Below are 27,145 nucleotides of genomic sequence, written 5' to 3' on the forward strand. Positions count from 1 at the left end.
AAAAAACCTTTATTATTATTATGTTGACAACAGCTGAGTATTTTTTTCAGGTTTCTTTGATGAATAGAAAGTTCAGAAGAACAGCATTTATCTGAAATAGAAATCTTTGGTAACATTAGAAATATTTAAAGGTGTTAATTTTTATAATTTCTTTAAGAAAAAAAAACATTTCTTATAGAAATTATAGAAATGAATACTATTAAATATTTATAGTGTTAAATGTTATAAATGCTGATCTCTGGATTTTCTATTAATTAAAGAATCTGAAAAAAATGTACTCAACTGTTTTAAATATTCATAATAATAATAAAACATTTCTTGAACAGCAAATCAGCATATTGAATTTATTTCATCATGTGCATCATACGAAGAATGAAGACTGGAGTAATGATGCTGAAAATTTAGTTTTGATCACAGGAATAAATTACAATTTAAAATATACTGAAATAGAAAGCAGTTATTTTAAATAGTAAAGATATTTTACAATATTACTGCTGTTGTTGTATTTTGGGTCAAATAAATGCAGGCTTGGTGAGCAGAAGAGCCTTTTTAAAAAACAATAAAATCTTGCTGTTTAAAAACTTTTGACTGGTAGTGTACAGCATATGCTTGTTTTTTTTTCAGTTGTTCAAAAAGTTGTAGGAAAAATACAGATTTGTTCACATTGATGAACATATGTAATTGCTAAAGAAATATTTTTAAAGGTAAAACATTTGATTTTTTTGGAGTTGTTGGTGCTTCAAGAAGCAATTCAAACCATTTTGAAGTAAACAAACACCTTTCAATTGACCTTTGTTTTATATTCTTGCAGATTTGATTAACAGATTAGGTCTTGGGCAAAGTTTTCAGATCAGAATAATTAAAACACCCTTATGTCATGTTTGGCTACTAAACTCCATCATTTTATGCAAAGGAAAGGAAATTACATATTTTGAATACCAAATATGTCTGTGAAGAAAATACACAAATTTGGGCTCTAAGGGCTGTGACTGAACACCAGTGTTTGTAAATGGCACAGCTGAAAGTCTGAAAGCATGCAGATTGGGTGGTGTTTGTTGATTTGTAGTTCAGTTGGAAAACATTCGTTCAGCTTTTAGGCATATCAGCAGCAATGGAAAATTTAAGTCAAAACTCGAAATGAACTGAAATGTTTTTCCAGCACAGACTTAAAGAGCAGAAATGTGACCCTGGACCACAAAACCAGTCATAAGGTTAAATTTTACAAAACTGAGATATATACATCATATGAACGCTCAATAAATAAGCTTTCTGTTGATGTATGGTTTGTTATGATAGGACAATATTTGGCCGAGATACATCTATTTGAAAATCTGGAATCTGAGGGTGCAAAAAAATCAAAATACTGAGAAAATCACCTTTAAAGAAAATCACCTTTATTTTTGATATATTTAATTTATAGTAGGAATTTTACAAAAAAATCTTCATGGAACATGATCTTTACTTAATTTCCTAATGATTTTTGGCATAAAAGAAAAATCAATAATTTTGACCCATACAATGTATTTTTGGCTATTGCTACAAATATACCCCAGCGACTTAAGACTGGTTTTGTGGTCCAGGGTCACAAATAAGGATCGTTAGGTGATATATTCATTAAGACATTTCTATTTTGTAAAATTAAGGAAAACAAATTCATTAATTAAAGGTATGTGTAGTTACAAATAATGATCAGTTCTGTGGCTGATAAAATTGTAACACTGTTTTCCTTCAAGGAAATTTTAATGTTTTAGAACTAAACTATTTTGAGTGAATAAAATCTCCTATTAAGTTGCTGGTGAATTTCCACATCTGTAATATGAAACTTGTTGATCTTGAGACACAAACCTTTGTAGAATGTTATGCAAAACCACATGGGGAGAAGCGAGGAAAGTTTTTGAATGTCAAATGTTCTTTTACTGAACGAACAGAGAATGCACTGCATATTCTGTTCGGATAGAGGAAGAGTGCAGACCACGATAAGGTAGGATGTTTTATCATTTGAGTCCATGAAGCAAATAATCTCATATTTATTAATTTATTCTTGAATTAGGTCAACTGTAAATATTTCTGAATGTTCTCATTAGAAGTGGTCTTTTGGGATAGCACAATATTTAGAGTAGTGTTTTTCTTTAAAATGGAGTTTTAGTAATGCAAGCCTAAACAGAAAGTCTTTAACCCTTGTGTGACATTTTTGTCCATTTCAGTTTTGTTTTTTGTTAAAAGTGTGCCTGTGTTAATGACAACTGCATAAATTTTGGCTCGGGTGTTTATTTGTATTGAAATTTTAATATTTCACCCTCATTTCCTTCAAAAAAATAATTTTACCCTCCGTACAAAAAATACTCAAACTCAGGACCTTAACCCTTGTGCGACCTTATGGACATTTTTGTCCATTTCAGTTTTGTTTTTTGTTATAAGTGTGCCTGTGTTATAAACGACTGCATACATTTTGGCTCAGGTGTTTATTTTTATTGTAATTTAACATTTCACCCTCATTTAAAAAAAAAAATAAATAAATTTTACCCTCCATACAAAAAATACTCAAACTCAGGACCTTAACCCTTGTGCGACCTTATGGACATTTTTGTCCATTTCAGTTTTGTTTTTTGTTATAAGTGTGCCTGTGTTATAGACAACTGCATACATTTTGGCTCAGGTGTTTATTTTTATTGTAATTTAACATTTCACCCTCATTTTCTTAAAAAAAAAATCAATTTTACCCTCCGTACAAAAAATACTCAAACTCAGGACCTTAACCCTTGTGCGACCTTATGGACATTTTTGTCCATTTCAGTTTTGTTTTTTGTTATAAGTGTGCCTGTGTTATAAACGACTGCATACATTTTGGCTCAGGTGTTTATTTTTATTGTAATTTAACATTTCACCCTCATTTAAAAAAAAATAAAAATAAATTTTACCCTCCATACAAAAAATACTCAAACTCAGGACCTTAACCCTTGTGCGACCTTATGGACATTTTTGTCCATTTCAGTTTTGTTTTTTGTTATAAGTGTGCCTGTGTTATAGACAACTGCATACATTTTGGCTCAGGTGTTTATTTTTATTGTAATTTAACATTTCACCCTCATTTTCTTAAAAAAAAAATCAATTTTACCCTCCGTACAAAAAATACTCAAACTCAGGACCTTAACCCTTGTGTGACCTTATGGACATTTTTGTCCATTTCAGGTTTGTTTTTGTTATATGTGTGCCTGTGTTAATGCCAACTGCATAAATTTTGGCTCAGGTGTTTATTTTTATTAAAATTTTAATATTTCACCCTCATTTCCTTAAAAAAAAAAATCAATTTTACCCTTCGTACAAAAAAATACTCACACTCAGGACCTTAAGGACAAAAATGTCCACATTGAAACCCATTAAAACGGCAATTTTTTTTAACCCAGGGCCATTTGCCTATAAAATGATGCAATATTTACTAATAGGCATTCATTCTATCGGCAAGGCTTCAAATTTTACAATTATTACCATTTTTACTAGATTGTGCCATTTTTTTTTCAAATTTGGCATATAAAAGAAATACTCGCTTTATTTGTGTTTTCTGCTCATGCATATTATAGTCTATTATAGAGTCAATTGGAAAAATAATGCAGCTGTAATTGTGTGGGTATGTTGGTAAGGATGTCAGAATGTGGTTTGGATGTGTTTACTGAAAAAATGATGTGTAATTAGTTTTAAAAGAAATGATATTGTACTGGCAATCAAAAATCCCACTCGATGTATATGAGTCACACCCTTGGTTCTGTCATGTGAAAACTATAAGGTCAAAGAAGGTTAATGAGCTTTGTCTGTTAATTTGTTTGTTAATGAGCGTTTATCTGAATAAATTAAAAAGCTTTAAAAGCATCCTAGATATTAACTAACATGAAATAATTTTGTTTTTAGTATTTAATACACTTGTATTAAGTTCTTAAACCTTTGTTTAGTATTTGTTATGTGACTACTCAGTGTTGTTCGACACAATATTATAGGCTGAAGAGTGAATTATTAATGTTGTTATGCTTTCTATATTCTTGATATAGCTATAGTATTAAAAAAGTCAATTTATTCATTTTAAAAATTCTTTTCTTGTTTGTGAAATGTTCATTTAATTATTTCACTGCCTTCTGAATCCAATGACATTAGTCTCAGCAGATGTACAGTAGTCAACATTTGAAGTGGATCAAAACCTTTTATAAAAGTTGTTCTAAAACCAAAACAATACCCATTCTTGTCTTAGGATAACTTTGAACCTTTTTAATCCACTTCAAATGTTGACTACTCTAGATCTGTATATATTTGAAAGAAATGTATAGTTTTGTTCATCAAGGATGCATTACATTGACCAAAAGTGACAAATATGAACTTTCTGATCTTGTGACATAAGACTAGAGTAATCGCTGCTAAAAAGTTAGCTTTACAGGTATAAATATATTTAACAATATTTCACAGTATTACTTTTTATCATATTTTACTCACCCCAAACTTAAAAATGAGCCACTGCAAATGAGTGACAGAACTTATTGAAAGCAGGTTTGCATTTTACATAGTCTTGTTTGACTAACTGTAACAAGAGCCTTCTCAGTGGAAAATATGGTTTACTGTTTGTTTACATATGAATTTTTTACAAGAACCACATTGGATCAACTAAGCGGTTTAAAAAATAATTTGTCATCTACTCTTTTTTTTTTTTCTTTTTTCTGCCAGCTTTAGTGCACAGCAGCTGAAACCAACTTAAGTAGTTGTACAAGGGGGAACTGCATATGGTCAACACGCAGTCATGTTGGCTGTTCTGTTGACCGTTTTAATGTTTAGTCCAGGTAAAAAATGCATACAGACAAATCTCTTATGTATGTTCTGCATTATTTAATACAATTATAGGGATGCACCAATACTAATTCAGATGCTAAACATTTTGAACTCCAGAATATATATATATTTTTAATGAAACTGATTGTGCTGGAGTCCTATACTTAAAATTGGTGTTATAAATATTACAACTCACCCTTCTCAAAGACCTGTCCACCGTTAGTTACTGTTGCTATGTCCGAAAAGTCATGCCGCTCTTACGCCACACATCATGTTCTCAAGCGGTAAAAAATACATTGTGGAGCAAAGAGGAAACAGTCGACGTGCCGACAAACAAGACAAAGTAGGTTACTTATGGTATGAAACAAAATCCTAGCTTTAAAATTTTGTCGGTTTTTTTTTTTTTTTTTTTTAAATGAAAACACGTTTTGTGGCTCTTTAATGTGTCGTGACAGATCACTGTAGCGCCTCAGAATACTTTTTATTTTAGTAAAGGTAACTGATTCCAGATTACATGACAAAAATTGTACCGTTACATTACACATTTTTAGGTAATATAATCTATTACTTTCAGATTAGTTTTGACTTAACTCATTTATTACATTGATTTAAATAGGATTATCTTGTACCACAATGATGCAAAGAGTAAGAAAATATGTTCCATTAATTGTATTTTACAACATGAAGTGCATTAAACATTATATTAATAAGGTGTAGATGACAAAAAGTTTTGGAATGTCTGCATTACATGTAAATAAGCAATAATCTGAATATAAGCATTTTATTGTGTTTGAACAACAAAAGCCAATTAAAGACATAATAATACATAGTTAAAAAAACTTACAGAGTGATAATAAAAATAAAAATGAATGTGTATTCAGTAGTTGAGTTGAAAACAATGTTGAAACCCTTCTTAAACCTAAAATAATTTTGTAAATCCAGGGGTCAAATGCTGTATTGCCACCAGACTAATGACTAGTCTAGGTGTAAATGTCCACAAAACAGGACTTTCTGAATAATATAATCGGAAGGGTTGGGTATCGTTTGAATTTTATCGATTCCGGTTCCGATTCTTATCGATTCCTAATTCTGATTCCAATAAGATAAAAAAAAAAACATTAAAAAGTTTTGAGTTAAACATTTAGATGTCAAACATGTTTATTCTGTCTTTTGCCTATGAAAATACCACAGAAAAAAACAACAACAACTAGACTTAAAATAAATTTCAAACATTAAATTGTTTAAGACAAGTAATAAAATAGGAACAAACAAATCAATTAGCAATAGCATGAATAAATAAAACCGAACAAACGTCAGGTACAGAAATTGAAACTGCATAGTTTTCTTTTCATTACATTTATAAAACATATTCAGTCAGTTAAAGATTTTCTTTTGTTCTTTGATTAACGTTAATGACAGGCAGCACAATTATTAGATGTCTCTTTAACACCGAACAAAAAACGAACGCGGGAATCGTTAAGCGGAATTGAAATGCACGTGTCTTATCGAATACCTGGTTATTGGAAATTTGGAACCGGTTCTAAAATGGAACCAGTTCTCGATACCCAACCCTAATAATCGGTAGACTATTTTAGAAAGTAAAATGTAAAAGATGAAGAAGAGAAATTAGGGAGAATCAATTAATTATGAATAAATTATTGCTATTTGCTGATTACAAGTTTTTTAAAATGTAATTACAAGTACTTAATTTTTGAATCTGATTACATAATCCAGATTAGATGTAATCAGTTACTTACCCAACCCAGCTCTGTTTAGTTAAAGCATAAAATACATATGAATGAACTTTAGAAGGTGTGTAGTACACACTGTTTTTCAAGTTTAAGTCTACCGAAATTAATCTAATCTTCTGTCTGATTTGTTTGTCGAACAAAATGGCAGATATGACATTTTGATTAGTCAGATCATCTGGCAGTCAAGCTTCCTGCAAAGGGTCAGTCTTTGTTACTGATCATCTTGAAAAAACACATCTTTGATGTTCTCAAAAAGGTCGACATTTCAAAGTGCAATTGACCCTTTGCAAAAAGCTTGATTGACTTAAAAAACTGTGTATTGATGCCTTTCCGCGGTTGAAATAAAATACATTCTGATGTTCATTCACGTTTATTTTGTTCTTTAAGTAAATAAGAAAAGACGTCAGGTTTACGTGGCGATTGATCTAATAAGGCAATACAGTGATCTGTCACAACACATTAAAGAGCTGCCAAATGGTATTTATTGAAGTAACCTGATCTGTCTTGTCTGTCGGTGTGTTGTTAGGTTCCTCTTTGCTCTGCATTGTAATTTTTTTTTCACTGAGTGAGAACATGACTTGTAGTGTGAAAGCGGCATTGTTTGTCAGACATAGCAACAGTAACTACAGAGGGGCGGGTTTTTGCGAAGGGTCAATTATGGCACTATATTCCGAATATTGATATGGATGATATTGATGATAGCAGTATTGGTGCATTTGTAATAATTAAATTGTACATTTTTGAATAGCAAAACAAACATAAATAGTCTGTTGAACATTCACAGGGCTTTCAATGGACAGTCGTGGGACGAGTTTCATCACTGCATTCCCCGAGAATATTGCCTCATTTTATCGAAAGACCTTCAACCGATTCAAAATTACTACCCTTCACCCAGACACTACAGTCACCGTCACCTTTAAGGCCAATGGCAGCAGCAACTGCAGTGGAGTCCTCCCTGGACCATCCGTTTGGACTTTGAATTTGACAAAAGATGTTGAAGAATACCAGTTTGTGTCCTCCGATAAGGTTTTTCAAATCACTAGTGATAAAAACATCACTGTGGTTTCTGTGAGTGGATGGGAGGGGAGATTACAGTCTCACGTTGTCCAGCCTGATCAAAATCTGGGAACGGTGTATCACGTTCCCTCTCTGAATTACACCAAGATAGCTGCGTCCTTTAATCTAACCACGACCGGTGTCAAATTCCTTCCTTTTAGGCTGATGATTATCAATGCAGTGGACAATGACAACCGTGTCACCATCAAACAGGTAGATGAAAGAGGTCAGACCCAGGAAGAGACAATTCAGCTGGGTCCTTACAGTCTTTTCCAGATTCAGACTAATGAGACAGTGAGAGAAATCCGTGCAGATAGCAAAGTGGCTGTGATTTTGACCCATCCTTGTTTTGACAGCCAAAACTGCTCGTGTAACATGATTCAGAACCAGCTCCAACCCTTTGTGTCAAACGACATGCCAGACAAATTCCCCGTGCCCCCCTTGCTCATCAAACAGATACTTGTGACAACAGATAAAGCCTTCAAGGTCTGTCAGGGTGATTTAAGTACTTGTACTGCTGTTTCAGTGCAAAATTCTTCAGACATCCTGCCAATATTACCAAATTTGAACAAGACCTCGCTTATTTCTACCAGCATCCATGTTTCCCTACGAATAGTCAGTCCTGGACTCATTCTAGACCTCATTCCAGTAAGCAAGTTCGCTGGCTGCTATCTGGTAGATTTTAATTCCTCACGCAGTGGGGCCTTGGTGATTGCTAATACATCTGGCACTGAAGGTGTGCGAATGAACGATCAGCCGTTGCCTTCACACATCAAATGGAGCGTTTTGAATGGCACAGAGTACTCGTGGACTCTAGTGATGGGAGAAAAGATAAGCACAATCTGGCATCTTACTGGAACGATTGGTGTATATATGGTAGAAGTCTTGGAGACTAACAGTACCTATGGGAGTGCAGCACCAGTTATAAGTATGGACCCAGGTAAGTGTTGTTGAACCATAATTGTATTATTATTGTATTTTCTATTCTGTTATTGTAATTGCTACTGTATCAAATATATATGTTTATCAAATAAATGATTTAGATTATATATAAATATATGTATATTACATTTCTTAAATATATACGTGTGTGTGTGTATGTACATATAATAAACACACTACACACATATTTTTATATTCACACAAACTTAAAATAAATCTTTAAAATGGCTATAAAATAGATTAATTGCGATTAATCATGGTAAAATAAATAAAAATACTATTTATTTAAATATATATATATATATATATATATATATATATATAATATTATTTATTCAGCTTTAAGCTTTAACATTTCATGTTTATTTCAGTTTGTCATTTGCAGTTTGTACTTATTTGAATAAAATGGTCCTTATTGGTTAATAATAATATACATATATAGTATGTATTTCTTTATAAATAATATTTAAAGATTAAAGTAACACTATATATAACTTAAGTAGCACAGGTATATTTGTAGCAATAGCCAAAAATACATTGTATGGGTCAAAATTATAGATTTTTTCTTTTATGCCAAAAACCATTAGGATATTAAGTAAAGATCATGTTCTAGATATTTTGTAAATTTCCTACTGTAAATATATCAAAACTTAATTTTTGATTAGTAATATGCATTGCTTAGAACTTTGAAGGTTTTTTTTCCAAATATTTAAAAAATTTTTGCACCCTCAGATTCCAGATTTTCAGATAGTTGTATCTTGGCCAAATATTGTCCTGTCATAACAAACCATACATCAATGGAAAGCTTATTTATTCAGTATAAATCAGAACTCTTAAATCTCAATTAAAAAAAAATGACCCTTATGACATTATTTGGTCCAGGGTCACATATATTTTGTGTATAAAACAATAATGCACCGTCTATATGTTTTCTGATGTTCCTTTGCTTCTAGCTTGACAGAACCTGAATACTTAATAAGTGACTTTTTTTTATTTCTCCTCAAACCATTCATGTGTAATACTAACTGAATACTGAATATTCATTTGTGTGTGTTTAGATTCTCAGGGCTGTCTCGTGACTCCGGAGATGTTTGTACTTGGTGAAGAAGAAATGAACTGGTTCATGTCCCGTCAGTACTGCATGACAAATGCTGATCGGTTTGCCAGGCTCTGCGATAAAAACAGCCAGGATAAGATGGCCTTAAATATGACACTCGAAGATCCCACAGAGGGCTGGATCAGTCTGCGCCGCAGCCTGTACTCGACAAACTGGTACTGGAGAAACGAGGACAGTTTCCCACCCAACGTGGACTTCACTTACTGGGAGAGCGGACACCCTGAAAGCCCAGAGAAAGGCTTGTGTGCTTCAGTTTCCTTGGACCCCGACAAAGATTTCAAGTGGAAGAGTGCACGCTGCTGTTCTAAAAAGAAACCTGTTTGCTATAAAGGTGCAAAATACTTACGTCAACTGCAAAGTGTAGCTTAATTACTTTGCTTTCAGGAACTGTGTTTAGGAATCAGTTAAGACTAGTTTCATTTTCATGCTCAACATATATCTGTCTATGCATAGTTATGCCTCTATATCAGACTAGAATTAGAAAAATGTATCTGATGAGCAAATGTAGTAATATCATTAGTAGTGAGAATGAATCTTGTACTGCAAACCTTTTAGGTTAAATAAGACTAGTAAATATTACTATGTAAGCTGAAATGCATTTTGTGATGTATTTAAACAATGATTATAATTAAAGAATGTTAATAGAACTAAAATGCATCCTGTAGACTTTTTTTTTTTTTAAATGCAAAATAATGCCATAGGCTTTATTTGATATTTTGTCACAGAAAAACAAGTTTTAACTGACTCTGTCATCACAAAATCAAAAATTAATTTTTAATTCCTCACAAATGGTCTTATTTTGATTCAGTGGTGCATGTTGTTTCAAAAAATAAGAAAAAAATATTTTTAAAGATTCAAGCGCATAGTGCTGAAACCATGTTGCAATTGTTCTAATGGCCAAGGATCAGCAATCTCCATGTAAAACTGATTGCGCAGACCAAACCGTAAGTTGTAGACACTTGAAACTTGGAGGGATGGTAGTACTCACACCGCCGACAACATCACCAAGGTTCACCCCAATCAGCCTGACGGGGACGCTACAGTGATCAAAAGTTTGAAATTGTTCATAATTCTTAAACCATCAGTCACAGGCTTCAGTGTCTTATGTCGTTTAAACATTTAAATAACTTTGGACAAAGTTTCAATGTATTTTGGATTTTTGGAAAAACCTACTTTTGTGAACTAGTCCTAGGTTTTTTCACCCGAGTGGAAACAAACGAGTGTAGACAGATTCTCGGAGAGTGAATATCAATAATTATCAAAAAAGGTTGAACTTTCGACTCATTGTCGCAAAAGGGATGCCAAAAAGTTTGAAGTTTGTAAAACGCCTAAAACTCCTGAACGGAATAAGATATCTTCACCAAATTCAGAACACTTATGTAAGAGCTTAATCTGAAGTCACAGGACAAAAATCACAGAGTTTAGCCACTTGGTTGCGCTATAGGAGGGGAAAAAAACACAAAAATGGCTATACCTACGCAACCATTTGTCCTATCAACATGAACATCGCTGTGTATGGTTTTGGACCAAAGTGCCACAGGTGTCTATAAGGATATCTCAAAAAACTTGGCTGCCATTGGCTGATAAATTTTGAGCACCTATTAGACAAGGTTAACGGGGTCGTTGGAACAAAACTCAGTGGGCCGTTTGACTCACGGCCCCAAAGCCGTGCGAAATTTGAAAAAAATCGGTCGATATCGCATTTTTCAAGGTCATAAACGATTGTACATTGCATGTTTTTTTACAGATACATGCAATATTCGTATCACACGAGAGACCTCTTCATACTCATTCACTTTGCCTCTAGAACAACTGCTGTCAATCAAATCGTTTGGTAAATGATTGAGAAGATGTGAAAAACCTACTTTTGCAAACTAGTCCTAGGTTTTTCACCTGATCTGAAAAAAAAAACATTGAAGTACAATTCTCTGGACTCTCGAGTTCAATAATTATCAAAAAAGTTAGAAATGTAGTGTGACGAGCGTCCCGATGGATCATCAGCGTCGCCCTGGAAACGGACGAGACACACCTGCACGTCCTCATCACAGCCTGATCGATCCCAGCTGCCTCTCACACAGACAGCAGCTGAGGATCGACCAGCCCCTCCCTCACAGCACCACTCTCGCACGGCTTCCCACAAGACTGAGCACGCCAATACGCCTTATTCAGCCCGCTGCCATTTTGAATCGAAAACGAGGCTGTGAGGGATAGCAGTCCAGCAGCGCCCACTGTGGCGCGTTGTTGCGTACCGGGATGTAGATCATATATCCGTAAAATAATAGGTCATTTCACATTTTTCCACAGGACAAAGAGCTCCAGAAGACGTGGATTGATCGACAGGACAAATAACCTAACTTTCAGGTAACAATATTGCATTTTTTTTGAGAAAATGACTGTGGAAAGACTGCTAATTTCTAATGGGAGCATGTTTATCTTCCTTTAAACGCTTACATAGAGTTTTTCAAATGATGTTATATAGATTAAAATGCTTAATGGTTTGTGTTAAGAGCCTGCAGCTAGGTCATAAGCGTCTTCCCGACCTTTATTATGAAATTACGATAAACATGACATTTTCCTTGTCTAAAGCAAGACAGAAACAAAAAAATAATGTTCTGAATATCATTTAGCGATTTTAAAAGGGGTTGACATCAAACACTACATGGCAAACTAATAAATAATTGTTATCTTTTGATCTCTTTGCATAAAAATAAACTTTCAACCCACTGTTTTTTGTATGACTTAACATGTTGTCTGTAAGAGGCTTACGATCTAACGTTAACTGCAGGCTCTTAACACAAACTATTAAACATGTTGATCTTTAAAACATCATTTAAAAAGAATATCTTTTTCATTTACAATCGCAAGGTTTTCTTTTCGTGAGGTCTTTGAGTCCAGGTAAACACAGACGGAGCTGAACCCTCCTTAAGCTTCCTAATTCCAGTCAGTGTTTTTGAAAAACAATCCTGAGTAAAATGTTGAGCACTCTTGTGTTCTTTGTAATCTATTTAGTTTAGTTGTTGTAGTAATACATCACATGTTAGCTCTGCGTAAACGTTTAAAGGAAGATAAACATGCTCGCATTATAAATTAGCAATTAGCCAACCGGCTAGTTTTCACAGTCATTTTCTTAAATAAATGCAATATTGTTACCTGAAAGTTAGGTTATATGTCCTGTCGATCAGTCCACGTTTTCTGGAGCGCTTTGTCCTGTGGAAAAATGTGAAATGACCTATTATTTTACGGCTATACGATCTACACCCCGGGACGCAACAATGTGCCACAGTGGGCGCTGCTGGACTGCTATCCCTCACAGCCTCGTTTTCGATTCAAAATGGCAGCGGGCTGAATAAGGCGTATTGCACCAGAGCACCCCACCTTCTGTTTGTTCTTTTTACTTTGTTAATAAAATCCACCCTCCGCGGGTATTAATTTGATTACTATCCTTGTTGTGTGTTTCTTCACCCCGTGACAGTGGTGGAGAATGCGGGCAAGTTGTGAAGAAACACCGGCAAGTGATCTCTCCCAACTTACCGTTTGTTTTTTGTTTTTCTCTGGATTTTTTTTCCAGGCGTGCGCTGCTTCCCCGCTATGGACCAAATCCTCCAATGGCTCACCGAGGTCAGCATCCGCCAGCAACAAATAGTTGAGCACCTCGCCACCCGCCAGGATGAGACGGAGCAAGGATTAGCGGCACTTCAAACCGCCGCCGCCCAACACATCCTGCTGCCGGACCCCCGTGTGCAAGCCGTGAAGATTCTCCCAAAGCTCACGCCACATGATGATGTGGAAGCCTATTTACAGATGTTCGAGACTACTGCAGTGGCGGAAGGTTGGCACCAAGATGATTGGGCACGGGCTTTGGCACCCCTCCTGACGGGTGAAGCCCAGCGAGCTTACTTCTCCCTCCCTGCAGCGGCCGTTGAGAGATATACAGAAGTGAAAAGAGAAATTCTGGGCCGGCTCGGCTTGTCGCCCGTCTGTGCAGCCCAATATTTTTTTGACTGGGAGTATAAGCCCCGTCAGCCAGCCCGTGCCCAAGCAGCTGAGCTTTCACGGCTTGCACATCACTGGCTACTCGAGGGGAACCCCACAGCGGAGCAGGTAGCAGAGCGTGTGGTGGTTGACCGGATGCTCCATTCTCTCCCACGTTCCCATCGGCAAGCGGTCGGCATGAGGAACCCCAGCACCACCTAAGAGCTCATCGAAGCCATCGAACTGGCGGATGCTGCCCAACAGGGGGAGGCGGGAGAGCGAGCGCCGCCATTTCCCCGGAGGGTGGTCCATGAGCGACGAGGGCCCGGAGGGCACCTTGCGACCAGTCAACAGGCCGGCGGCTCCCCCACCACGTGACGAACTGATGCCAAACTGAGGTCCCTGCAACACCCCCTCGAAGCTGGCTGGCAGGCAGCATTGTCCACCATGACGTACCCACTGGAGCCCCTGAAGCGGGAAGCGGGAAGTCATTCTGCGCCCTCCTGGATTCAGGAATTGCGTCAGCCTGGTCCAGTCTCACTTATTACCCCCACGTGGAGAGTCTAAAACCTTCCTCCCAATAACCTATGTACACGGAGAAACACGCCAAGTACCCGCTCGTCAGGTGACCATCTCCGGAGCCCCTGGTGCCTGGCCTGTGGAAGTGGCCCCTCCCAGCCCCTCCCTCACAGCACCACTCTCGCACGGCTTCCCACAAGACTGAGCACGCCAATTGCACCGGAGCACCCCACCTTCTTCTGTTTGTTCTTTTTACTTTGTTAATAAAATCCACCCTCCGCGGGAATTAATTTGAGCTATCCTTGTTGTGTGTTTCTTCACCCCGTGACATGTACCTTTTGGGAAGCTATAACGGTGTTGTTTAGAAAATGGGCCTGTCCAAAATCTTATAAAGCCTAAAGGAAAACTTAAAACTTCACAAAACCTGGTGAGCACATTCGACAGGGGATTCTAAACAAGCATGTAAAGTTTTAAGGAGATCGGACCACAGCTGGCACGATAATGGTTAAAAAGGATTAAAAAACACCATATTTCTATGGTAAATTTCCTGGATTTGCCAAAAAAAAAAATGCTTTTTAAATCATTGATTTAGGTTGTTACAGGCTTGCTAAATAATATATTTTTCCTCATGTGCTTTAATGCCTTAAATGCTTGAACCTTGTCATTGTAATTATTATAGACCTTTTTTTGTATTCAGTTATTCTTACTGGATAAAAGTCCCAGTCTGTTGTTTTTATTTTGGGTTGTAAGGAAAAAAACTGAAAAAAAAAATAAAATAAAGCTTTTTTTGACTGTGTGTGGTGGACGTGAATATAAGTAATCAGTCCTTATATATTGGTACAGTAAATTTTCCATTGCACTGCTTTTTTTAATTTAATAAGCAAAACCTACTTAACAGATGAGTGCATGAAGATAAAGATTTGTATTTGATCAGGTATTATATTAGTTTTTTATTCAAGTCACTCTGTGTTAAATTATCCACTCAGGTCAGACACAGATGGAAGTCAGAGTCATATGGCTCACCTCAGAAGAGGAAGTTTATTTTAAGCCTTTGTATTTTTAACAGTACACATGGGAAAAGAAACAGCCTTGAGACTAGAATGTTCTGATTATGTGAGCATGACATTTGTGCCTTTTCAGTGCTCCACGTTAATAGCTCTCATGTTATACCTCCTCTTGATCACCCAAGCTCCCACACCCAGAGCCAAAAGCAGCTTGATACCCAATGCCAGGGCAAGAAGCAGCACAAGAAGCGGGAAAGAGCTCTTTGCGGTTAAGCTCTCTGGACTAGGGGGCAAAAGGTAGAGTGTGGCTTGATCCTTCCCCAATGAGTTTGAAGCCGCACAGATGTACTGCCGTCCAGGTTTGACGTCCAGCAGTTGGCTTGAAGCGCGGTATTGCCCGTTGGCTTCCTGAGAAAGAGGGAATGAAGTATCTCCCTCTCGAACACCATCTGGTTCTATCCACTGAACGTCAGGAAGAGGGGAACCCTGAACATGACATACGGCTTTGAAGCCAGATGCTTCAGTCCCCTCAGCTGACAAACTCAGGATTCGTGGTGCAGCTAGTAATGAGCGACATAAAAAACAGCATGTCAGAATATAAACCCTGACTCCCTTTCCTTAATTTGAATTAAGAATTTGAATTGTACAGGCCAAACCAAATTAGAATTTGAATTGAAAATTAAATATCATGCCGAACAGGAAAACTCAACTACTCACTAGTCCACATTCACAGCCTCATTTTGTTTTAAAGTATTCTAACTAGATTTTAAATGATGATTAGCTTTTTACTTCTGCTGATTGTGTTTAGGCTTTACATTTATAAAAATTCTGTTCCTTTTTTCGAAGATTATTTTAAACAAAATGTGTAGGATTTATAAATTTTTGATGTTCACAGAGCTTATTTTCTGCAACATTCAAAAAGACATTAACAAAAAAATCCTGTTGGGTTTTTGTCAAAGAAACTGGGTTGGCCTGTAAAAATATGCCATCTCTGCAATCTGTAAAATGTTAATTATTTTTCCAAAAAAAAAGGACCATACAAAATGCATGTTATGTTTTATTTAGTACTGATCTGAATGAGATATTTCACATAAAATACATTTAAATATAGTCCACCTAAAAAAAATAGTTGAATTTATAAAAATGACCCGGTTCAAAAGTTTACATACACTTGATTCTTAATACTGTGTTGTTACAGTACCTGAATGATCCACAGATGTGTTTTTTTAAGTTATAGTTGTTCATGAGTGCCTTGTTTGTCTTGAACAATTCTATTGCTCACTGTTCTTCAGAAAATTCCTTCAGGTCCCACAAATCAGCATTTTTGTGTATTTTTACACAAACTAAATGTACTAAATGTACAAAGGAACAGAAAAATCTATAATTTTTAGGCAAAAAAGGAAATTTTACACATCTTCACAATGTTCAAAAGTTTTCACCCTTGGCTCTTAATGCATTGTGTTCCCTTCTGAAGCATCAGTGAGCGTTTGAACCTTCTGTAATAGTTGAGTCCCTCAGTCGTCCTCAGTGTGAAAAGATAATTCTGAAAATCATACATGCGTTGGAAAGCGTTCAAATACACAAAAATGCTGAAAAACCAAAGAATTTGTGGGACCTGAAGAGTTTTTCTGAAGAACAACGGGCAGTTTAACTGTTCAGGACAAACAATGACTCATGAACAAATATCAATATGGATCATTCAGGTAATAACACAAGTGTATGTAAACTTTTGAACAGTGTCATTTTTATAAATTCTACTATTACTTTCTCTTGTGAACTATATGTAAATATATTTTATGTGAAATATCTTATTCAGGTGAGTGCTAAATAAAAAATAACATGCATTTTGTATGATCCCTCTTATTTTGGTAAAATAATTAACATTTTGTACAGTATGTAAACTTTTGACTTCAACTGTAAGAGATGGGAACATACAGTAATCAGCTGCTCCTTTTCTTACCCTCCACTCGTAGACGTGTTCCCAGTGTGTTCTCAAAGCTCGTATGGGTGTGCCCAATTAACTCTACACGGCAGTAGTAGCGGCCACTATCCTTCAAGGTCACGCTATTGATCCTGAGTGAGATGTCATGGTTTCGGTGGTTCCCCTCCAGACGGTAACGCTCATCCTGGTTTGCCTTTGATTGGCACAGCTGGCTGTTGTTCAGGCTTGAGCAGCGAAACAACATTGTGGCGGCCCGTCCGTGGCCCAGGGACCACACTACATGCATGGAGGAGGGATGGGTATGGTGCGGGTGGGTGAAAGAGCAGGGCAGCACTATCGGGTACCCCTCTATCGCCCGGACCTCAGTGGGTGCTTTCATCAACCAGCCGTCATCGTCTTTGGCTATAGCTATGGGGAAAAAAGTTTACATCAAAATTATCAGGTCTTTTGAATTATTGTACTTGAACTCTGTTTTGAATTTTCTCACCTGCAGTATAAAGGATCACCAGCAGACCGAGAGTTTTACTAAACCGTTGTGCCTCCATTGCAGTTCTGAAAATATGATTCAGTATGAAAAGATATAAATTCCTAGCAGCATGTTCCTATTTCTGACTCACCATCACACATTACTCACTTTACACATCTAATAATATATCTATCTATCTATCTATCTATCTATCTATCTATCTATCTATCTATCTATCTATCTATCTATCTATCTATCTATCTATCTATCTATCTATCTATCTATCTATCTATCTATCTATCTATGTCTGTCTGTCTGTCTTTTACTTTACTTTACTTTACTTTACAGTTACTATAAAACTAACATTTTAAACTAATAACTAATAATTTTATCTTAGTAAAATATTTTAAGAAGTTTAAGAAAGCATCTTTAATTTAAGAGTGACAAGAAAGCTGATAAAGAATACACAATGTGGTGCTGCTGTAAGCAATTCATTGAGAGAAATTTGACTTTTGTTTTTGCAGGGGGGCATTTCAGAGGAAACTACCTGCACTGACCAGTTCACTAAAAAAAGTGTACTTTGAAAACGTAAGTAGACAGTTCCTTCTTTTAGTCATTACTTATCATCTTGTTTAGTCACGACACCTTCATTTTAAATCTTCTGTCTGTGAGATCCCACAATGTTCTCTCTGAGGATGCAGGAGTTTGTGTTTGGTTTGCTTTCTTTTATTTGTATTCTCAAAGGTAATATATGATTTTTTACATTTTGAAATCAAGAATGTTACTAATTTTTATACTTCCAGTTCTTCCGATTTCATACAGGCAGCGTCTTAGAGAACTGGTCTAGCTTTAAGGAATTGCAAAGCTTTGTATCTTTTTATTTTTATAGTGTAAGAAATAATTAAAATGAAAGCAATAAATGTAAACAGGAAACATATGCACTAAAAACTATGATTAACTCCAGATTTAGAATTTTTAGGCTATCTTATAATAACTATATGTAATTGTTCTGTTCTCGTCCGCAGGCCTAACATGTTTACAGTGGACCATGAAAGTACAGAATCAGGTCAATGGCACATTGGGACAAAATGTGATTCTCCCCTGTGTCTTCACACACCCAAAACAAAATATTTACACTGGCGACATCATTGTTAAATGGATACAGGGCAACAATCATGAACCCATTTTTCAGTGCAAACTTCACAACCAGACAAATGGACAAGACGATAACTGCTTTGATCAAAGTTCATCAGTGCGAACCTCTCTTCAAGGTAACGCCAGGAAAGGAGACATTTCCTTAAGGATCAATAATTTACAGTTTACTGATGACTCACGGTACACCTGCAGGGTGGAGCTGGATTATGATACATTCAATAAACACACAACGCTTAATATCAGTGGTAAGATTTACACCGCATTATTTACACCGCATACAAAAAGTATTTGGATGCTTTTAAAGGGATAGTTCACCCAAAAATTTAAATTCTGTCATCATTTATCCATTCTCAAGCATAGATTTTAAGTGTCTAAATATTTTTTGAGACCCCTGCATTGTATGCATGAAATTACAGATATATATATATTTTTTTTTTGTGATTGTCAACTGTAGCTCCGGCACAAATCCTCAGCCTATCCCTGGATTTACAGATTCAGGGTATGTTGAAATGCATTGCCCAAGGGAAACCAGTTCCACAAATAAAATGGACCTCCTCATCTGGACCGCTAGAAAATGTTCCAAACGAAATTTCCAGCTGCAACTACATAGTCATCAGCTCAGTTCTAGTCTCTGACCAGGACGTGTACACTTGCCAAGCTGTGAACACATTGGGCCAGGATCAGAAAACAGTTCCACCAAACCATCCAAATTGGTTTGGTCTTTTGGTGACAACTACCATTCTGGGGTGGTTGCTGTCGCTTGGGCTTGGAGCATTAATTTTAGTTGAAATAATGAGAAGAAGTAAGTACCTAATTATTTTTTTGTGCATTTTTGAAATTATAAATTGATGTGTGCAAATTCTGATATGCTGTTTTATTATTTCCCCAAAAAGAACGAAGTGCACAGAAAGCTATGCTACGGTAAAACTGCATGTCATTCATTTAAACTAGCCAATAGCAAAATTGGCTTCTTCATTATAAATTAGGCCTATTTGAATTTCAATAACTGTTTTCATTTTCAGTCATATAGGTGCACAGAGTGCTGAAACCTCTATATATCAAACTAATGAGGCTGTTTATGCCAATATAGGTAATTGTTCAGTTGGTGAGTATGATGATTATTAAAACCTATATTATTGTCCATTATAGTAGAGTTGCATTGTACTAATACACGTAAATTAATCTTTTTAGGTTGTGAAACTAGACAAGGAGATGTGTACTCAACAGGGGCACTGAGAGAGGAGAGAAAGGTGGAAATGTTTTCCAGGGCCCCAAATAATCGGCCCACAGGACCCCCGCCGGACATTGATGAAAAGTGAAAGGTGAAGGTGACTATTGTGTTTAACTTGATAATTTTTATTCAAGGGTCAGTTAAGTTGACCTCTATGTGTATGTATATATTTTCATAGGTTTTGATGAACCAACTTATGGTATCAGTAGACCTTAAAAGATTAGTTCGCTTTCAGAATAAAAATTTCCTGATAATTTACTCACTTTCTTTTTAACCACAGATGCTCTACAAATGCTTGTGTATTCTAGTTTAAAAAAGTAGGGTATGGCAAGAAAAAAAAAAACTTTCATTTTCTTTTTCGCTAAGGGCGTTTGACTTTCTTTGCACGTTTGCTTTGTAAACGCTGGTGAACATTTGTGGTTAAAAAGTATATAAATGTTTTTTTTAGAAAATGACTAATCGTTTCACTAGATAAGACCCTTATTTTCGGCTGGGATCGTGTAGAGCCCTTTGAAGCTGCATTGAAACTGCAACTTGGACCTTCAATCTGTATGCCATTGAAGTTCACTATATGGAGAAAAATTCTGGAATGTTCCTTCTTTTAATTTTCATTTCTTTTCGATTAAAGAAAGACATGAACATCACGGATGACATACATTTTTATTCTGTACGTGAACTAATCCTTTAAAAGGGAAATAAAAATGATTAACGAAGAAACAACTAGTAGGCCTAGTATATGTGCATAAAAGTAGGCCTACAGATTACATTAAAACATTTGTCTTTTTTCTTTTCTTTTTTACGTCTATGTGTGTGAGGAAGCAGTTGATCCAGAAAAATATTATGGTAAGTATTGCAGTTTTTTTCTAACGAATGTTCTACCTTTAAACCTCCAAATAACTGTAGTTTGAAGGGAAATGGTATAGTCTATGTATAGCTGTGTGTACGTGTATGTAGGCATATTCAGTGATTGGTTTTGCCTGTTTTAACAGCCTTCTGCTTCTGGTGGAAAGTACTCATTCAGAAAGAATGTAACCCATTTTATGTTATGTTCTTTGATTTTTCACTTCAGTAAAACTGTTAAACAATCTAGACCACAAATATATAAACAGCCAAACATTTTAAATAAACATTTTACGATACAGTTGCTGATTTGGTCACTCATCTTGTAGTGTCACACCCATAGAAACATTAGTAAGTGAGTAGAAGGGCAGTCCCTTGAAACGGCACGGCAATACATCTTATCACGTGGTATGTGTTTCTTTTCTAGGCGCTGATCCAGATGGACCAATCACATTTGTTTTTGAATACCGTATGATAATTGTTAAAAATTATTTTATTTTAAATTCGTAAGGTGTATTTTCCTATGTATTTTCAGATGTTATTATAGTTAATATGTTTAAAAAATAACATATGTCGGTGTACAAATGTTTTCAAAACGTTCTTTGAGCTTCTACACGCCCTCGTGTGGACCAAGCTTTTTTATAGCCCATGGAAACGTGTTTGTCTTTGGTCACACCCTGTTGCAGTTGACGCTTCTCTCGACTCAACTATTGGTTCGATGTGAGCAGCTTTAAATAAATCTCATCTTATTTTTTGAAAATTTCCTCACATATTAGTTAAATATATCAGAATGTCTCATACTGTCGTTACTACCACAACAACAACGTCCAACTCGGATGGAAGATTTTGCAACATCGGTTATGCGCGTTCATTTCAGGGATTACTAAAAATCGCCCAAGTGGTAAGAGAAAGTTAAACCTTTATCACGTTTATTGTGAAGTTAACGTAGAGGAATGCATATAAATTAATCTTTAATGTAGAAAAGATAGATGGTAGCTGACTTCTTTTTACACCACACTGGTTCACTGACCGACTAACGGAACTCTTCACTCACTAACTTTCCATGAACACATTTGCTTTAACACTAACAATGGACGATACAAAAATCAGTCCATTTATTTACAGCAGCAGTTGAAATGTATATCTTTTGGGGAAAAGTTGGTGTAACATTTCTGAGAAGTTATTTTCACTAATAAAAATGCTCAAACGTGCTTTACCATGATATTATAGAATGATGGCAGTTTTAAAAATATATAATATGTATTATGTTATTATTATAATGTTTTTGGACCGTACTATGTTATTCTTTAGGAGAGAAATCTGATCCCAAATCCCCAAAAGTACCATGACTATAAACAATGCTGGTATAAGTAAATGATATAATAATCATTCAGTACCATGGTGTGTAATCACAATTAGACTTATCTACTTTATCAGTTAAACAGGAAACAAAAGATTGCACAGGAACTGTTTTTTTTTTTTTTTTTTTTTTTTTACATAAATTACTCAACCTTTTGTGCAACCCTTAGAGGGAAATGCCTCATATTTTAAGCTTAAAAAGTTATTTTGCCATTTATTTATTTGTACATTTGTCATACTATTAAAATGTTTTTGGACTGTTGGTTTTATATTTTTTAAAGGATATAAATTTGCAATAATGCAATTATAAGTATTTTGGATTAAATACCATGGTATGTAAATATGGTAATCATTCAGTACCAAAACATTACCATGTCACATCATCACTGAACCTTGGCACTGCAACAGGAGGGAGAAATAAATGAAATGCTGTCTTTATTAACCACTTGAATAACACTGGTGTTTTGGGATTCAGAGTGTGGTTTAAGGTGTGTGTGTTGGTGTGAGTGTGTAGAAGGTGATGACAGGCAATGATAATTTGTTAAGACTCACACACCCCGGATGCTCAGGAACAGCCGGTTGCTAAAATGGTTGCAGTGATGAGAGAGATTTAGAGAGATTTGCACTGCAACATGTGAGGCCTCTGTGGCCAAAAAGAGGGCTCAACACAAAACCCACCAAAACCAAAGACTACATACACATACATTCACCAGATTTTTTTTTTCACCATTCACACTTCTCTGTTTAATTGGTTTAACAGGAAACACCAGTGTTCAAAGTAAACACAGTTTTTGTAGTATTTGCATATATTATTTAACACTTCTATGCAACGGCAATTCGTAATAAAGGGATAGTTCACCCAAAAATTAAAATTACCCCATGATTTACTCACCCTCAAGCCATCCTAGATGTACTTTCTTCTTTCAGACAAATGCAAGAGAAGTTATATAAAAAAAATGTTCTGGCTATTCCAAGCTTTATAATGGCAGTGAATGGGTGTTGAAATTTTGAAGCAATACAAAGTGCATGATTGATGGATGCATTTTATTTTACACCCATTCACTGCCATTATCAGGACATTTTTTAAATATAACTTTGATTGTATTCGTCTAAAAGAAGAAAGTCATATAAAACATGGTGTAATTTTTATTTTTGGGTGAATTATCCCTTTTGAAATAGAAAATTAATCATATTTAAACTCTAGCAGTAATTTAGCCCAAAACAAATATGATTGCAAAACTTAAAATAGTAATATTAGAGTAATATTATTGTTTTGACTATTTTATTAAAAATATTTATCATGCATATATATTTTTTATTGTTAGGTTGGGGTTAGGTAAATTATTAAAAAATATTTTTCATCTAAACTAAATATGTAATATATATATATATATATATATATATATATATAAAATAATAAATAAAAATGATTAAAAATCAGACACTTAAAAAATCAGAAACATAAAAAAAAATAATTAAACTAGTGCTGTCAATCGATTAAAAATAATAGCTAATTAATCACATTTTTTCTGAAATTAATTGCAGATTAATCCCACCTAACATTAAAATTTATAAGTATACTTTTATATTGTTATAATTTAACATTTTATCTTCAAATTAATGTAGAAATAACATAAAGACAGTATATTTTTAATATTTGTAAAATATTTTTATGACTGAAGGTGAGTATCACTGATACCAATATTACTGATGTCTTTTGGAAATTGGAAATTTAACCATTGACTATATCCATTCATCATTGCAGTATAATTAAGAGCTATCGCTTGTAACATTTATTAGACATTTATTAGAAATAACATCTAATTTAAGTGAACAATCTTCACATAAACCCACTATTTACCTGTTTCATTCAGCAAATAGGAAATATACAGAAATTGAGTAAAGTTATCAAACACGAAATACTAAATTTAAATATAGATGAATAAGCTACAAAAGTTATTGATAACTTCTTTTTACTTTTGTTCTTTGATTAATTGACATCCCAGCAGCTGGGTTTTTAGCTGATTTGGCTGCTATTACTTTAAGAGCTGCCGTGCTGAACATGACGCGGTTCTGTAACGCATGCTTATAGTTTAATTTGTGCTTTTATTTATGAAATGATACAGGCTCTAACCTCGCTGTGGCATTTGTGCTTGCAACTTAAGCTTGTGTGTGTGCAGTATAATGGCTGCCAAGACAGGAAAATTCATTTTTACTAACATATCACCTGACAACATCTCATCTGACCACAGTTTGCTGTTGTTCTACTGAAGCGCCCTCATCACCTGTACCACTTGTTTGACTAGCGTCTGGCGCAGAAGTGAAGTTGGAGTCTGTGTCTGAAAAGTCTCCCGTTTAACGTGGTCATAAAGACGTTCCGCGACTAAATAAACACACTTTTTGTAAAGAAAAAAGGGACAGAGGCATCAATTGTGAGTGAGGTGGCCAACCCTAGCCCCACCCCTGCATTAAATATGTTTAACGCTGTTAAAAAAAATGAATCGCCTGCGTTAATGCACTATATTTAACAGCATTTAAACTTGTCATAAGTTCTAATATTTCTACAAAAAGTAACTTTACTCTTTACTGCTCGTCCAAGGACTTGGTTTATTTAATGAGTTGTATTTTCTAGTTGAAATCTTAAGTTAATCCAAGGTTTTACTGAGCAAAAGCATTGCAACTTAGTTCTAAGTGTTAAAGTAGCACACAAAGGATTTTAAAACTAAATCTACTGCCTCTAATTTTGCAGGTGGTCCTCCTGATTGCTTTCCTTTGTGTGTACTGTGAGCAACGGCGGAGCGACTACTCTGCCTTCCGCTACTTTGAGGTGGTCACTGCATGGTTTCTCATCGTCTTCTTAATCTTCTTCCTCATGTATTTGTTTCGACTTCAAAGCAAAATCACATGCATCAACTGGACATTGACGGTAAGTCGACAGAGTTTGCGTTTCACTTACGCATCTTCTCACATAAGATCATGACATTTGTAATAATTTCAAATTGGCTCTTTATTACTTTCGCAGGAGTTTTTACATTATGCTGTGGGAGGAATCCTGGTCTTTATTGCCTCTATAGTTGCAGCCGTGAAGAGTTATGGGATCTCGGCTTTAATCGCGGGATCTGTAAGTGCCTTTTTATGCTTTCATTATGTGCAGTACATGCTGCTAACTGGCCAGGGAAATGCACAAAGCTTTTTTTTCTGTAGGGACGAGAAAGCAGGAAATTCGAGTCGTTACTGTTGCATTACACTCTGCTATTGGGCAGTGCATGTGCAATTCTTATACAGGTCTTTTAGGCATCAAAACAAATGACTTTTTGTATGATTATAAAATATTGTTGGCATGTTTCTAATGTCTGTTTTTACATAAATACAGGTGTTTGGCTTTATAGCTACTTTTCTTATTGCAATCAGCATATGGACTTCTTATAAGGTCACATGTGGCTCTCAACCTACTGGTGAGTTTGATCTTGTTATAGTCATGTACGTTTAAAAATTTGCTGAAAATCTACCCTCAGGCCATCCAAGATACAGATGAGTTTATTTGTTTATCGGAATAGATTTGGACAAATGTTTTACATCACTTGCTCACCAATGGATCATCTGCAGTGAATGGGTGCCGTCAGAATGAGAGTCCAAACAGCTGATAAAAACATCACAATAATCCACAAGTAATGCACACCACTTCAGTCCAGTGAAAATCCACCAACATAAATGTTTAGAGCTGTTTGGACTCTGTTTTCACTCTAAACAGTGTTTGATATTTGCATATTTCTCTACTGATTTACTTTTTCACTGGAGAAATTTGTTTTGGAATTATGTATTTATATTTTAGCTGCCTGGAATTAAGGGTTTGACATTAAAAACATTTGTTTATTATAAATACCCAGTTTTTCACTTCACAAGACTGAGAGTTGTTTCTAACAGCACCCATTCACTGCAGAGGATTCATTGGTGAGCAAATGATATGCTAAATTCTCCAAATCTGTTCTGATGAAGAAACAAACTCATCTACATCTTGGGAGGCCTGAGGGTGATTACATTTTTAGCAAATATGAACTAGGGTGAACTATTGTTTTTACAAAATACACCTGTTGAATTTCATTGTATATTTTCCTGCTAATTCTCTCTTGAAGGTGCTGCAGTGTAACTGGATGGAAGATCAGCTGCAAGTAGCAAGAAAAATTCTCAGTTTGTTCTGGACAAATGATGAGTATTTAAAGACATAAAGAGACACTTTTGGTTGTTTTTGAAGATGCTGTAAGCTTAAAGAGTGGATTTCCTCATCAAAACTTTAGTGGCTCAGTGAACTTAATCGGATGATAGTAAGAATGGTTTATTTTAAGAGTGAAGTATATTTATCAACTAAAAGGGGCCATTCATTCATGAAAGTGTTTACAGTATTTATTTGACAGTATATCGTGTGACCCGGATTTGATTCCGTGTCTGTGATCAAAGAATATTTTGGCTGAAATGAGGTGTTCATGAAGGATTGATGCTGACCTACAGTATTATTATTGCTATTATTACAAGAGTTGAAGTGTATTTTTAGCTTTTCACAGTATCTCTATATATGATTTTATGATATGCAATGCAACTGTAATGTTTGAAGAATGTATTTTTGGCTTTCTAAATGCAAGTCCCATTGTTTTATACACTGTGATAAAAAGAAAAAGCCTCCAAACGTTGTGTATATTTTGTCGCTTCTTCATTGATTCATAATCAGAAGTCATGTCATTTCAAACTTGTATGACTTTCTTCTGTGGAACACAAAAGAGGATATTTTGAAGAAACAGCTTTGGTTTCCATTGACTTCCATTATATTTTTTTGACCATATAGTGAAAGTCAATGGGAACCGGAAATGTTACCAACATTCTTCAAAATATATTATTTTGTGTTACAAAATTAAAGCAGGTTTGAAATGACAGGAAGGTTAAGAAATTATAACAGAATTTAAGTTTTTGGGTGGACTATCCCTTTAAGATTT

General features: G+C 35.3%; 4 protein-coding genes across 4 annotated transcripts; 3 read left to right on the forward strand and 1 right to left on the reverse strand.

Annotated features, from left to right (window-relative positions):
* The first annotated feature begins 1,926 nt into the window (after positions 1–1,926).
* LOC141343352 (IgGFc-binding protein) lies at positions 1,927–10,307 on the forward strand. The gene is made up of 4 exons (XM_073847950.1): positions 1,927–1,981; positions 4,705–4,817; positions 7,342–8,553; positions 9,614–10,307. The coding sequence occupies exons 2-4, from the start codon at positions 4,778–4,780 to the stop codon at positions 10,039–10,041; spliced, it is 1,680 nt and encodes a 559-aa protein (XP_073704051.1). The 5' UTR covers positions 1,927–1,981; positions 4,705–4,777; the 3' UTR covers positions 10,042–10,307.
* Positions 10,308–15,299: 4,992 nt separating this feature from the next.
* LOC141343152 (sialic acid-binding Ig-like lectin 15) lies at positions 15,300–17,654 on the reverse strand. Its single transcript, XM_073847754.1, has 3 exons — positions 17,597–17,654; positions 17,128–17,517; positions 15,300–15,727 (listed from the first exon to the last, which is right to left on the reverse strand). Exons 1-3 carry the CDS (start codon positions 17,652–17,654, stop codon positions 15,300–15,302), a joined length of 876 nt encoding a protein of 291 aa, XP_073703855.1.
* Positions 17,655–18,270: 616 nt separating this feature from the next.
* siglec15l (sialic acid binding Ig-like lectin 15, like) lies at positions 18,271–20,049 on the forward strand. Its single transcript, XM_073847755.1, has 6 exons — positions 18,271–18,319; positions 18,601–18,975; positions 19,185–19,532; positions 19,624–19,651; positions 19,753–19,820; positions 19,922–20,049. Exons 1-6 carry the CDS (start codon positions 18,271–18,273, stop codon positions 20,047–20,049), a joined length of 996 nt encoding a protein of 331 aa, XP_073703856.1.
* A 1,189-nt stretch (positions 20,050–21,238) lies between these two features.
* Positions 21,239–26,841, forward strand: cmtm7 (CKLF-like MARVEL transmembrane domain containing 7). Its single transcript, XM_073847621.1, has 5 exons — positions 21,239–21,702; positions 24,910–25,086; positions 25,183–25,281; positions 25,534–25,615; positions 26,294–26,841. Exons 1-5 carry the CDS (start codon positions 21,592–21,594, stop codon positions 26,305–26,307), a joined length of 483 nt encoding a protein of 160 aa, XP_073703722.1. The 5' UTR covers positions 21,239–21,591; the 3' UTR covers positions 26,308–26,841.
* Positions 26,842–27,145: the final 304 nt, after the last annotated feature.

Source organism: Garra rufa, chromosome 9 (genome assembly GCF_049309525.1).
Source record: "Garra rufa chromosome 9, GarRuf1.0, whole genome shotgun sequence".
Taxonomy (NCBI): domain Eukaryota; kingdom Metazoa; phylum Chordata; class Actinopteri; order Cypriniformes; family Cyprinidae; genus Garra; species Garra rufa.

Coding starts and splice junctions, on each gene's coding strand:
- LOC141343352 (XM_073847950.1), top strand. CDS start 4,778: ATGTTGGCTGTTCTGTTGACCGTTTTAATGTTTAGTCCAG. Junction 4,818..7,341: donor CGTTTTAATGTTTAGTCCAG/GTAAAAAATGCA, acceptor GAACATTCACAG/GGCTTTCAATGGACAGTCGT. Junction 8,554..9,613: donor AGTTATAAGTATGGACCCAG/GTAAGTGTTGTT, acceptor GTGTGTGTTTAG/ATTCTCAGGGCTGTCTCGTG.
- LOC141343152 (XM_073847754.1), bottom strand. CDS start 17,654: ATGGAGGCACAACGGTTTAGTAAAACTCTCGGTCTGCTGGTGATCCTT. Junction 17,518..17,596: donor GGTGATCCTTTATACTGCAG/GTGAGAAAATTC, acceptor TTTTCCCCATAG/CTATAGCCAAAGACGATGAC. Junction 15,728..17,127: donor AACACGTCTACGAGTGGAGG/GTAAGAAAAGGA, acceptor GCTCATTACTAG/CTGCACCACGAATCCTGAGT.
- siglec15l (XM_073847755.1), top strand. CDS start 18,271: ATGCAGGAGTTTGTGTTTGGTTTGCTTTCTTTTATTTGTATTCTCAAA. Junction 18,320..18,600: donor TTTTATTTGTATTCTCAAAG/GTAATATATGAT, acceptor TCTCGTCCGCAG/GCCTAACATGTTTACAGTGG. Junction 19,533..19,623: donor AGTTGAAATAATGAGAAGAA/GTAAGTACCTAA, acceptor TTCCCCAAAAAG/AACGAAGTGCACAGAAAGCT.
- cmtm7 (XM_073847621.1), top strand. CDS start 21,592: ATGTCTCATACTGTCGTTACTACCACAACAACAACGTCCAACTCGGAT. Junction 21,703..24,909: donor TACTAAAAATCGCCCAAGTG/GTAAGAGAAAGT, acceptor CTAATTTTGCAG/GTGGTCCTCCTGATTGCTTT. Junction 25,087..25,182: donor GCATCAACTGGACATTGACG/GTAAGTCGACAG, acceptor TTACTTTCGCAG/GAGTTTTTACATTATGCTGT.